Raw genomic sequence first — 14,382 nt, 5'->3', positions numbered from 1 at the left:
CAGGAATTTTAATCTACCCATTTGATGGATGGATTTGATCCAGGCCTCAAACTATGGCTGACTATGTGGGAGTCCAGCAAAATAACCATTATGCCACCTGCTGGTCCCCCTGCAAAGAAATTTAAGCTTGTTTATTCCTTTCATAAGACACAGAAAAAGAAGAGAGTGAAAAGCATCCTGAATAGGGCCTCACACTGCAATCTTCCCCCAGGTCCTACCCCAGCCAGCCAGGATCACCAGTGCACAAGTACTCGCCCAGCATGCCAACTTGGGAACCAAACCCCGATCTTCCATAGGGCTTCCAGCGTCACAGAGCACTGCCATCACCATAAGTGAACCTAAAGCATGCTAAATTTTAAAAAAACACCTGAATTTTTTGTACCTAAAAAGTCATGACTAGAAATGTAAAACAAGCAAATAAAACAAGAGTAAAGTGCAAAGTTTTAACAATGTGACAAAAGTGAGAAATAATGGAAATGTATGACAAAAAGCTCAAAATCAGGAAACAAACACTCTTTGTTCAAAAAGAAGACAGATTAATCTGAAACAAAAGTGGAGAGTATCAACCAACAAGCTTTTTTTTCAATGACCACCTATTAGGTTGAAATGACTAGCCACATACCCGACCCCAAGGTTGGCATGGAAAAATAAACCTCCTGGGGCCAGCAGGTGGCGTGGTAGCTAATGTGCTGCACTTTTACATGGTCGATTGCAGTTTGAGTCCTGGACGTGGTGGTCTGAAACTCATGCCAGGTGTGTGTGCATGCATATTCTCCCGAGAGGAAAATGGAGGAGAAAGGATTGCGGCAAGGCCATCCTCCCTGGGAGGTGATTTCTCATTCTCTGTTTTTCTGGTGCGCATACACGCCCTACAGCAAAACAAACAAACAAACAAACAAACAAAAACCACAAAAACCAAAAAAATACCAAAAAAACCCACCTCTCTTAAAAAAAAATCATGAACTTCTTTAGCCCTTGAGAAGGCTACAGGGAAGTGTCAGCTTCAGAAAAGAGGAGGCTCTAGACTAAGCTCTAAGGAAAAAAAATGGAAGAAGTAGGGAAAATCTGTTTAAATGGATTATTCCAAAGGAAAGGAACAGAAGAAAGGTTTGGGAGGGAAGGTACCTGGGGGGGGAGGGGGAGCCAAAAATAAGGCAATAACTGTGAGGAGGGGAGACAGCTAGGTGGGTTTTCCCTTTCATGCAGTAAAACTAAGTTTTTAAGGATGAGAACCAAAATAAGTAACAATTCACATTCACTGTTTGTATCAGAATTAGTTAAAGGTATCAGTATCTCAAAGGGGTTTTGAGATTTACTTTGCTTCACATATAATAGTAGGACAAAACTGGATGAGGAAATGTCCAATTTTCCCTGAGACCAAAGTATAGAGAGGCCTGTTCTAAAGTTAGAGGAAAGTAAGATTTGTTAAATTAGGACTACAGTTAAAAATTTAACAATAGTTATCTTTCACCTTTTTGCAGTCCCCAAACATAAAAGGCTCCAACTTTACTGTTCTGTTTTCTAAAGAATATTTTTGTGAGTTTAAATCTATTACAGTATCAGTCCACAGTATGGTGGTGAAGGCAGCTGCACAGGGCCAAATGCATGGTCCAAGTCCCAAACCAAGTGCCTTTAGAGATCCACTGAACACCAGTAAGCACATTTGCCTTCTGACAAATTAAAAAAATAACTCTTCCAGCTGACAACTACTCAAGAGTTTATAAAGTTAATACTGAGTTAATGCCTAAAGACTTGAAGAAGAAGGGCAAACACAGAAAGTGTTGTTGAATAACTGTTTATTGGTGCCAGTAGTCAGAATATTAAAGTCAAGCTGTTCCTTAGCTAGCAATCCGCTAAATATCAAACTACTGAAGACTACTGTCATAATAATAAAACAGTAGTCAACAGACAATTCAACACAAATAATTGTGCCTCTTAACACTTACTACACCGTGTTTATAAAAATACCTATTGACAACTAAAGGTAGTACTTTAGATGTAGTATGTAGCCAAGATACAGCTTAAGTTAGATTTGAGTCTCTGCTCTGCCAATACAACTAGGTTCAACTTATCCCATTCTGATTGAAAAAAATAGAGGTTAAGTAAACTTTCTGCTTGATACCCAAACTGTTGTGTGTGGATGAGTGGCAAACAAGAGCAGAACTTTCAATGGAAAGCTTAAAAAAGTGAAATCAAGATCCTAAAGCATTTCTTCCAACTATAATCAAAGCTTTACCAGCAAGATACTGAAGACAAAATACAATCAAAGGAATAGATACCAAGGAGTTACAGTGGTACAGTCAAGAAAAAGTGGATCAGTTGAGAGCTTTCTAGCTTTCCCTCTGTCTCTCTCTGGTCAAATTAGAATAATAATGCAAATTATGGTAACAAATGGGATTAAATAATGCTTTTTAAAAAAGTGTTCTAAACTGGAATTTATGTTGAGAAATACAAGTTTATATTTTTATTTTTAATTCAATTTTTCCACTGACATTATGAAGTCCCCATATCTAATTGACCACCTTGGTGAGTTTTCTGTCCTATTTTTTTGTCTAGAAAACCATCCATGACTAGTTTATTTTGAGGAATAAGTACAAAAGAAGTTAATATATGCAAAGTAGAGAACTCAGCACAAATTCCAACAAGAAATACCAGACTAAGAGCCCTGAATCATCTAGACAGCTGTCTTGAGAAATTTAACCCCTCTAATTCACTGTTGTGATCTAACATCCCCACACAAACAGAACATAAGCTTGCCCTTCCAAAAATCCTAGCCTTCATTATCAACCGGTTATCTTACTACCTCAAGGTTTATGTACAAATACATGCCTTGGCCTCCAACCTTACCATCTGAAAGCAATTCTGTAACTTGAATTTTTTTTTTTTTTTGTGATTAAGAATGGTGATGACTTTAGTACTAAAACATGCTTCCCTAAGAGTATGGATTAAAAGTTAAATACTTTTTGTCAATAATTTATGTAAACAGATCTTAGTAATCTTGTTAATAATATAATGATGATTTTAAGCCATTTACAGCTTACTTTCTTGTTCTCATTTTTATTTTATTTATCCTTATTGTTAGTTTGCTATAGGGTACGTGTGCTCCCCAGAAAGAGACAAGAGATGGTAATTGAGAGAGCAAGGGAAAATGAGAACTCACCCCCCACCTGCTGCAAAAGGATGGTCACAGTATAATTCCTTTTCTTTCATTCTCCTCTTAGGACTTTGGGCATACATACATGTGATTTTTAAGCTACTTGGTCCAGATTTGAATCTCACAGCCAGCCATGTGGGATCTAGTTTCCTTAACCCCCACATAACCTGGTAGCCCTTTTTTAAAAGAATTTTAAATCACATTTTACTCACAGGGATAACAGAATTTATAGAAGGCCAACAACCATGTTATATTACACCCAGAAACATACATTACTATTAAACCCTGGGTGGTAAGCAAATAAGTAGTGATAACTTAAACTTTTTTTGTATTCTGTCTCTGGCAAGTGCACGCACACTATAGCAAAAATCTCTCCAAGAAAAACAAGCAATTTGTATATGGTTTTTTCCTTTCCTACACAACTTCACATATTCTATAATTATCTGCCACTTTATTACAGAATTTAAGACTAATAGGACAAGTGATTAAGAACAAAAGATAAAATAAAAAAAAAAGAACATCAAGTGGTCTAATAATTAACAGCTCAAGAGAAGACAAACATCCTTCAGAAAAGCTGGCTAAAAAAAGTTATATTAAAGAAGTCCTCTAAGAAGAATTATTTCCACATACAACAAAATAAGAAGAAGGTATTAAGAATGTTTGTTTCAAGCTTTCCTGGAAACCACCTTTTCTGCCCTATATAGGGTAAGGGTAAATATATAAGAACCTGGAAGAAAGCTTTGAAGTGAGCATCCTCTTGAATGGTAGTGTTCTGATCACTTGGGAGGAGAGGGAACAGGCTCTGAAGTCTCACCCTTTCACAAATCACCTTGTTAGGATGGCCAGGTAGAGGTGCTGAATTGGCCCCGGGAGATATCTGGGAAAAAGAGGGAGAAGAAAAGGATAGTTCATGGCTAGCTGCAGCAATATGGAGAATCAGCCTATGAAGGATAGTATGGATTTTTTTAGGTATCTGATTATTCTGTTAGCAGAGACTGGAAAGAAATTAAAAATTAATTGTAAACATCAAAATGTAAAGATGACGAAAGCTGCCTCCAGCAATGGATCTCTCTTACAAAACCTTCTTGAGGTAAAATAGCACAGCTCAAGAACCTTCAAGTCCTTCCTGTTTCTACTGATACTTTTCTGTTGGTGTTAATTCTGAAATCCAAAAGGACAAGCTTCCTGTTAAGAAAACTGCAGGTAAAAATCATATATGTTAAATACAGAAAGATGAATATTTGCCTGTACTAAGATTATATAACCTTCCAAAAGATCACACAGAGGAAGATGACAGATTTGACAATATTTGTGGAAAACTTCTACATCTATCATACGTGTGACTGTATAGCATACAGACATACAACAATCATATGTCTGTGGAGCTCTTAGCTCTATTCGACACCTAAGGAATAAATGACAAGATCTCAGAAGCCCAAAAGTAAATGACTGCATGTTTTAAATGCTTGATTTGATTGTGAGTAATCACTTTAATTATATATAAATATACTGTAGCATTTTAAAAATCATGAACATTACCTGTCCCACTGTGTTGTAACTGTAAAATCTCTTTGTGGATTAAAGTTTGTGGACCTGATTATCTCTACATTAAAAATAATGTGCTTGTACACTATCTTGTTTTTGGTTTTAATGCCTTATAAATTTACTCAATCTTACAAATTAAGTATCTTTCTGGTGGTAAGTACTAAACCAAAAAGAAAGGCATGTTTTCCTACCTTCCAAGAGTGAGTGATAGGGCCAGACAGTGGAAAAGCAGTAACTTAAATTGGTCCGTGTGGGAAGATCCTGGACCCAAAGGCTTCCCTACAGATGCCAGACAGGTACTCATGTGACTGTGATCAAGCTGGCTGAGTTTAGGGGTGGACTACACAGGAAGGCCCTGCTGGGAGCAGTCTTTACTGTCTTACGAAAAAACACATAAGGAAGTAGTCAAAGTGGAAGGCAGATACAGCTCATGAAGTTAGCCACTAATTATATTAATACTTCTACTGTAATAGCATTTTTAAGCTCCTTTATAGTATTTTGCTTCTGGTTTGCTTTGAGCCTAGTAAACTGGTAACCACGCCTGTTGGTAGAAGTAAAAATACTTCCAAAGACTCAGCTAGTAGTAAAAGCAAAACTTGAGGGCAGCAATTTTAGAATTCACAAGTTTGCTATATAAAATGTTGTGAACATAAAACACCACCTCTGTACTACAAATATGAATGTGCTAATATCCTTTACTACCATGAACAAGTATGTGTTGATGAATCAAGGGATATTTACTGAATGCCTCCTACAAGCCACCAAGAGTTACACTGGACGAGATAAAGATAAAACATGGATTCCCCCCATCCCAAAGAAGCTTACAAAGCAAAACCAAAAAACACAGATGCAAGTAAGCAGCAAATTACAGTATACTACTTAAATACTATAAAACGGGCAAAAATTCAAACAGCAGTAGGAGCCATGATGTTACTGAGGTTAGGAGTAAGAAATACTGGGGCCACCAGGTGGCATGGTGTTTAAGGGCACTGGACTCCCATGTGGCTGACCGCAATTTGAGTCCCGGACCTGGTGGCTTGTTTTTTTGCTTCCCTGCCACCCCTACTCTGTCCCTCCCTCCTCGCATTAAAATAAAGCTAAATAAATTATTTTTTTAAAAAGTAAAAAAATTTCGTGGAAAAGTTTATTTCCTATTACAAATTCCTCACTCAATCTAAGGGGTGCCTTTACCACTTTAAAGCAAACTTACATATCCTCGTCTACTCACACTAGTTTGATTTGGTCATAAGCTTCACTGGATTATACAATGGGAGGAAAGCTATATTCTTTTTTTTTTTTTTTTTTTGAAGGGTTTTTGCTATAGGGCTTATGCCCCACAGGAGAGAGAAATAGAAAGACAGAAAGTGAGAAATCGCCCCTGGGGGGATGGCCACACTGCAATCCCTTCTCCTCCATTCTCCTCTCAGGATCTTGGGCACACATGTGCACTGGCCCGGCGTCAGTTTAGGCCACTGAGTCCGGGGCTCAAATTGCAGTCAACTACATGGGAGTCCAGTGACTTAGCCATTACGCCAACTGCTGGTCCCAAGGAAAGCTATATTCAAATTTTGTAGTTAAAATAAGTGTGGGACAAAATGGTAAGATAGGCTTAATCAATACCAGGTGCTCCCACTGTATAAGATAAAATCAGACTGTAAATATAACTATTTTCACTTCTATGATTAAATTAAATCATATGACAAAGGGCCAGAGATTTTCAGTTGTCATGGAGAGGTAAGACATTTGTGGGACACAGATATGGTTTATTATTTGTTCGTGAGGACATGTATAGTATTTTCAACTGGGATGGACTGAGGTATATATCATGCTGGGAAACGTTTCTTTACAATCTAAATGCTATATAGTGATTAAATGTATAAATAATTTAAATAAATTTTTAAAAACCAAGTCAATTGGGAACCAGCAGTTAGCGTAATGGCTATATCGCTGGACTCCCACGGAGTCAACCGCGGTTCGCGTCCGGACCTGGTGGCTTAAAATGCACGCCGGGCGCGTGTGCGTGCATGCCCAAGATCCCGAGAGGAGAATGGAGGAGAAGGGATTGTGGTGTGGCCATATCCCCTGGGGGTGATTTCTCGCTTTCTGTCTCTATGACTCTCTCTCTGTCTGGCGAGTGCACGCGCCCCATGGAGAAAACCTTTAAAAAAAAAAAAAAAAAAAAGACAATTAATTTTATGCTAATCAAGAAGGAAATTATCCTAGGTGGGTCTGACTTAAACAGAGGAAGCTCTTAAAACAAGAATGGAACACTTCCTAAGAGAGATTCTCCTGCCAACTCTCAGATTAAGCTAGAGCTTGAGAAAGCAATATTATAGGAACAATGTGAGAGGAAAGAGGGCAGTCTCTGGGGGCTAAGAGGAGTCACCAGTTGATAGCAAGAAATTGGGGAACCTCAGTCCTACAACCGCAAGAACTATATTCTACCAACTACCAGTGAGACTGGAAGAGGTGGCACCAAAGTCTCTGAAGAAATCATAGTTACAGCCAAGGTAAAAATCCTGAGCAGACCGCCCAGCAGCTAACCCATACCAGGACTCTTGATACATAAAAACTGTGGTTAAATAGACTTGTTTTAAGCAAATACATTTGTGGTAATTTGTTACACATAACAAAAAACTAACACCACATATATAACTAAATAGAGTAAAACTTACTGTACTATAGCTGAAGAAAATTTCTTCTCTAGAATTATGGCTGTATCAATTTGATTAGAAAAGATATAAAGATGGGAACCAGCAGTCACTGTAATGGCTATGTCGCTGGACTCCCACGTAGCTGACCGCAGTTCATGTCCCGGACCCGGTGGCTTAAAACTCACGCCAGGCGTGTGTGCGTGCGTGCCCAAGATCCCGAGAGGAGAATGGAGGAGAAGGGATTGCGGCATGACCATTCCCCCTGGGGGGTGATTTCTCGCTTTCTGTCTCTATGTCTCTCTCTGTCTGTCTGGCGAGCGCACGCGCCCTACAGTGAAAATCTCTCCAAAAAAAAAAAAAAAAAAAAAAAAACTGCATGTCAAGTTTATCTGACTTAAAGCCATATACTTCAGAAATACCAAAACCATAATTTGAACCCAAATCTATCAAACTTTAAGGTTCATACTCAACCCATCAAGACCACCTTATATTTTAAAGCCATTTTAAGTCTTTATTAATAAAGTCATTTCTTCATAAACTGTTATAGACATAACTTTTCACTAATTCCCCCTCAGTTATAACTAAAGGTTGGGCCAGTTAGGTGGTATGGTAGTTGGGGTGGCTGGATCCCACATGGCCAATTGTGCAGTTCGAAGTCTCAGACCTAGCAGCTTGAAAAACATGCTGGGCACATGCATGTGCCCAAAATCTTGAGAGGAAAATGGAGGAGAGGGGATTGTGGCATGGTTCTCTCCCCTGGGGGACGCTTTCTCACTCTCTGCCCTCTCTTTCACTCTCCAATGAGCATAAGAGCGTATAACAAAGTTTTAAAAAATGTATAGCGTACCTCAAGTTGCAGATTTCATAACTTAAGCCTTCTCCAAAGATACAATCTGTTTGTACTGCACAAAGTTCTGCTGGGCCAGCCAGGTGGTATGGTGGTTAAGAAAGCTGGATCCCACAAGGTCAACCGTACTGTTCACATGCCTGACCCAGCAGCTTGAAAAGCATGCCAGGTGCATCAGGTGCATATACAGGTGTGTGGGAGTACGTTCTCACTTTCCCTCTCTGTCTCTGGTGAGCACATGCATCCTAAAGCAAATTAAAAAAAAAAAATTATTAAAATTCTACCAAGGAAACATCTCTATTCCTGAGATAGGATTAAATCTGCAACTTTCAGAACTTCTGATTTTAATGTTTACTTATGTGTGGGGACTTCAAAAAGTTCATGGAAAAATGAAGTAGAGTTTATTTTGGTGCAAAAAATAATTGAAATTCATGCAGTTTTCTCACAGTACACACTTTCCATGAACTTTTTAAAAATCCCCCACCCATAGAACTCATGATTAACCTAGCATAAATAGAAAAGCATTGTCTCACAGGAGTGCTATTCACTCTTTAAAGCACTATTTTAGCACATCTCTTGTTTAATGTGACCTTTCCTTGTTTTGGCAATCATAACATAACCGACAATTTAACCATTTTCTTGCAGAGTGCTGCCATTATTATTGTGTTAAAAATAAAACAGGATTTAGGATGAGACATTGTCTAGAATTTGTTTCTTCTAAAATTGTTTCTGATGAAAGCTTTCCTCTTCATTCATTTCTATTGTTCTCATAAAGATGAGGTAGATGTGTTGGTGCATAAACTCTAGGCCAGTATTAAATAATGTACTTTCTATAAAGTACTGGGTTCTCGGGAAAGTTATGATGCATTTTCGCATAGAAAAACATAGGAAAATATGTCATGACTTTTCTGACGACCTAGCTTCTCAAATGCCTAAACAGCTTTCTCTAGGATGACTGTATTACTCACCAGAAATTGTTCACTGTTACCAACTGGTCAAAAGCAGTCTTATCCTTATATATAACCTAATATAAAAGGGGAAACCAAAATACTATGTGAAAAGTCAAGTGTTCTGTGTAGCTTCTACTAAATCCTAACTCCTCTAGGATCAAATCTGGGCACCTCTAAAATGTAGAAGTCAAATACAAACAACCTAAAATCCAAATACTCTAACTGCTTCCATGATGGTAAATGTTCCTCTCTTTGAAGTAACTAAGGGAACCAGTAGATGGCATAATGGTTACAACCCCGGACTGCTATGTAACCAACTGAGGTTCAAGTCCTGGACCCGGTGGCTTTAAACTCATGCTGACATGTGTGTGTGTGCACGTACCCCAAATCCCAAAGGAGAATGGAAGAGGAGACTGTAGCATGGACATTCCCCTAGGAGGTGATTTCCTGCCTTCTGTGTTTCTGTCTCTCTGGCAAGTGTATGCGCCCTATAGCAAAAATCTCTCTCTCAAAAAAAAATAACTAGGTAGATTTTATTGGCACTTTTAAAAACATACCTATCAAAGGCTAGTAGGTGGCACAGTGGTTAAGATGCTGGAATTCCCACATGGCCGACTGTGGTTCAGGTCCCGGACCCTGGCTAGCTTTCTCACTCTCCCTTTCTTTCTCTGCAGAACTCATGTGAAAGTAAATAAATAAATAAATAAAATAAAATAATTCTTAAAAAAAAAAAAAATCTATCACTTGCATCAATAATCTTCAACTTGGGGACCAGCAGTTGGCATAATGGCTATGTTGCTGGACTCCCATGTAGTCAACCGTGGTTCAAGTCCCGGACCTGGTGGCTTAAACTCATGCTGGGAACATGTGCGTGCGTGCCCAAGATCCTGAGAGGAGAATGGAGAAGGGACTGCAGTGTGGCCATCCCCCCTGGAGGTGATTTCTCGCTTTCTATCTTTCTGGCCAGCGCACGCACCCTATAGCAAAAACCTCTCAAAAACAAACAAACCCTAAAAACTTCAACTTGACAAATTCTGAACTCATACTTCAAAATATGGCAAAAGTCATATGTTCACCATAGCACAGTAACAGCAACAATTTGAAAGGGAACTAAAAGTAAACTTAAAGACACATATGCAAGCCAGACAGAAGATGAGGTGGTTAAGGTGGCTAGATCCCACCTAGCTGACCATGTGGTTGAGTGTGCACATGCATGCTTGCCCAAAATCCTGAGAGAATGGAGGAAAGGGTGTGGCTATCCTCCCTGGGAGATGTTTTCTTTGTCTCTCTCCAGTGAGCACATCCTACAGCAAATAAAATAATAAATACACACATATGCTATAGGGTGCGGAAGACAAAACTAGTTAAGTGTTTGATTAAAACTTGGAATACACGGGACCAGCAGGTGGTGTGGTGGTTAAGGTGCTGGACACTCCTACATGGCCGACCACGGTTCAAGTCCTAGACCTGGTGGCTTGCTTTCCCACTTTCTCTCTCTCTCTCTCTCTCTGTCTCACTCTGGTCAAAAGAAATGAATGAATAAATTTTTGTATCTTTTTTTAAATTATTAAAAAAAAAAAAACTGGGAATACATGGACCTCATCTATTGGGAAAAGAACCAATTTACTCACCTGAAATCATAGGTCAATGGAGTCAATGGTTGGTCACTAAGTACACCCCATTCTAGTGAGGTAGAATAAGCAACTGAAACATTGATATGTGTTGGTATTTCTCCTTACCCCTCAATTCAAACAATAAATCTAGACATAAATGCTAACTTGCCTTTGAGGAGAACTATATCACTGAGCCCAAGATAAGTCTGTTTCTTTGCCTTTGGTTTCCTGGAAGCAAAAGTATCTGAGAGGATTTTGCTGGGTGGAGCAGGAAAGAGGACCTACCTTCTGGGAACCAGGAATGTGATGGTGTCTTCTTGCCATTTAAAGGGTAGGTCTTTATGGGCACAGGGATCTTTTTTGAGATGATAGAAATGTTCTCATAATGGGCTATGGGGATAGCAGTCAAGAAAGCCAGATCTTGAGACCAGCAGATGGCGTAATGGTTGTATCACTGGACTCCCACATGGCCAACTGCAGTTCAAGTCCCAGGTTAGAAGCCTGAAAAACATGACAGGCATGTGTGCGTGGCTGCCCAAAATCCCAAGAGGAAAAATGAAAATCCCAAGAGGAAAAATGAAGGAGAAGGGATTGCATTGTGCACATGCCCTACAGAAAAAAACAAAACAAAACAAAAAAAAACACCTCTCTAAAAAATAAAAATGAAAACTAAAAAAAGAATGCCAGATCTCACATGGCCAGTTCAAGTCTCGATCCTGTGGTCTGAAAACAACATTGGGAATGTGTGTATACATGCCCACCCAAAATCGTGAAGGAGAATGAAATAAAAGGGACTATAACATTATCACACCTGATGGGGTATGGGAGGGTGTGTTCTCTCTCCTTCTCTCTGGAGAGGGCAAGAATCTTCTGGCAAAAAAAAAAAAAAAAAAAGAAAGAAGAAAAACAAAACAAAATAATAGTCCTTGCCCTAAAAGACATTCAGTCTAGTGAAGACAACAGGAAAAAATAGAGTCAGGAACCCTATAACCTAGACAGAGGTGAGAGAGTAAGGTGTTCAGATCCTTAAGGAACATGAGGCCAGATACAGAGGCACAATGTTATACAATGCTGAGGCCATATTGGGAAGGTGCTAGGTTTGTGTTCCCAGGTCTCCCTATAATAGAAGTGCATGGGACGGGACCAACAGTTGGCATAATGGCTATGTTGCTGGACTCCCATGTAGTCTACCACGGTTTGAGGTCTGGACCTGGTGGCTTAAATTCAAGTCGGGCGTGTGTGCATGCGTGCCCAAGATTCCTAGAGAAGAATGGAGGAGAAGGGATTATAGAGTGGCCATCCCCCCTTGGGGGTGATTTCTCACTTTCTCTCTCTCTGTCTCTGTCTTTCTGGAGCACACACGTGCCCTATAGCAAAAACCTCTCTCTCTCAAAAAAAACCAAAAAAACAAAAAACAAACAAACAAACAAAAAGAAGTGCACAAGTATGCCTGACAGTCTGGCAGAAGCTGGGGGTGGATCAAGGCATTAAGACCTGTTGAGGATGCCTGTCTAAGTCTTTCAGGATAAAATAAAAATAGGCTTTAAAAGGGGGGAGGGACATGAAAAGAATTGAGTTGGGGGAAAAATGTACATGATCTCTCCTCTTGATGCTCATTCCAAATTTACTGTTAATTTAGTATACAGAGTTCAAACATTTGTTTTAACTCCTTTAGATAAACAATGTCATATTAGATATTTAATATTTGCTGGTATATACAACCAAAATACACATGTGCAAACTGCTTTCTCCCCGGGGAAAAGAAGGTACGCTATGAACAGAACAGAAGTATAAGACCATGTCTGATGTAAGTGCTTAATAAGAAATCTGTTACTATTTAACAGTCTAGTTGCATACTACCAAGACTAATCAAGAATTATCTTTCCAACAAGATGAATTTCAAAATGACAGTGGCCTAATCCAAGATAAAACAGAGAATTGGATGGAATAAACTAGAAGTAAAAGACATAACCACAACCAATAATCTTTCCATAATGATCAGCCATCTCATCATTTCACAGATTTTTATCTTAAGAATTTCTCATCCACACTTCCCACTCACAGCTTCAGAAAAAGTTTAAAAATAAGTACAAATAGAAAGTCTGGCCATGTAACTTGAGTTTACTAAGTTTCATCCAATGTTATCTCAGAAAAACCAACAGATCTCTGTCCTACATTATAAAGCTAATAAATTCAGTTTTGTCCGATTACCATCCTGTTTACTCTTAGCCAAAAATCAGATGGCTCTAATAGGGAAAATTCTGATGACTTATCTAGGAATTTGGTTGAGCTATAAAAACAAATGGATATAAAAATCATTACTTTGGATGGATATAGAAACATTACTTTCAGAATCAAATGAGATATGAAAGGCAGAGGAACCACAGAGATTAAGGTCAACTCTATATTTTAGGGATGAAGATCTGAGGCCCACATGGCCAGTCTTCAGTAGTCCCTATTCCACTACAGCCTCTAAGACCTACAATTCTCTTAGGTATAAGTTTTACAGAAAGTTACAGAAATCAACATAAAATTGGAATCCTATAATGGATTAAGATTAGGTTTTCAAAAGATAATATATTATACTTATAAGTCGCCACAAAGTGGATAAGAGAGTAGCTGAAGTGATACAATCCTCAGTTAAAAATATAGTTAGATGTTTTATCTTTTGATCTCAAGTGTGTCCCAGTTTGCCGAACCTTATCTGACACTTGTATTTGGTCTTGTATTGTTACTTCTATAAAAGTTCTTTTCCTTCCATTAGTTGGTATCCGGTGAAGACAGTATCAATTTTATTTTGATTCCCAACAGCCCTATTAAAAACAAGGTGAATGAATTTTTAAAATTTAAAGCCGAAGGACAAGAGTTACTTGCTATTTAAGAGAATTTAAGTAAATGTGTTTACTATAATGCAATCAAGTCAAACAGGATTCGGCAAGCTTGCTATTCTAAGGTTAAAAACGACTGTGTAAGAGCACTGAAAACACACAAACTTTCCTATTAATTCTACCGCTTGAGAGAAAAAAGTGGTAATTCATATGATGCTAGCAATGGTTACATTATGAGCATTCGCTTCTATATGGGACAGGAATTAGTACAATATATCCAACTTTTACCGAATAATAGTACATATCACTTTTCCAACACAAAGAAAAGCGCTGTCCCTTACAGGTCACATACAAGAAAACAAAAACTTTATTCTCTTTGGCTCTCAATAACCTGGGGGGAAAAAAAAAAAACCAACCTCTCTCATTCTTCAGCCCTGAAAAGAACTTTCATCCCCTGAAAACAAAACGCAGCCGGTCCAGAAACCCGCGGGGGCAGAAGGACGCGAGAGGACCCTCTGACCGGGTTCGGCGTTCTCCAGGGTGACATCATTTCACCTGCGCCTCGGCAAAATGGGAGGGAGCGTACAGCAAGGCCATCTGCCAGGCGGCGTCGGGACCGCGGCTCCCGCTGACTACGACCGCACCTCCGTCGCTGGAACAAAGAGAACCGGCGGCCGGGCCAAATCTCCGCCTGGTCCCCGGGCACGGCCCCGTAGGCTCCCAAGCTCCCGCGGCCCGGCCCGCCCCCGCGCGGGGGCCAACGGCCGCAGCGAAACCCCCCGGGGGAGGGC

General features: G+C 39.3%; 1 protein-coding gene across 11 annotated transcripts in view; it reads right to left on the bottom strand.

Annotated features, from left to right (window-relative positions):
• Positions 1 to 14,382, bottom strand: part of RNF38 (ring finger protein 38) — an 88,031-nt gene that overhangs the window by 55,376 nt on the left and 18,273 nt on the right. For 3 of the 11 annotated variants that reach the window (XM_027770037.1, XM_014586020.2, XM_027770036.1), the window contains one exon: positions 3,882 to 4,031. The exons of 2 other annotated variants lie outside the window; for them this stretch is intronic. Coding sequence is in view for 5 of the 9 variants with exons in the window: in XM_006143752.3 (XP_006143814.1) it covers positions 3,882 to 4,031; positions 14,008 to 14,016 (159 nt within the window). In the remaining 4 variants the exon portion in view is untranslated. Of the gene's footprint in view, positions 1 to 3,881; positions 4,032 to 14,007; positions 14,336 to 14,382 lie in introns of those variants that run through there. 6 more of the 11 variants (XM_006143758.3, XM_006143759.3, XM_006143760.3 and 3 more) reach the window with 4 other exon arrangements.

The sequence above is a fragment of the Tupaia chinensis genome, unplaced genomic scaffold (assembly GCF_000334495.1).
Source record: "Tupaia chinensis unplaced genomic scaffold, TupChi_1.0 Scaffold000104_1, whole genome shotgun sequence".
Lineage (NCBI taxonomy): Eukaryota > Metazoa > Chordata > Mammalia > Scandentia > Tupaiidae > Tupaia > Tupaia belangeri.
This window is presented reverse-complemented; position numbering and strand designations above follow the sequence as displayed.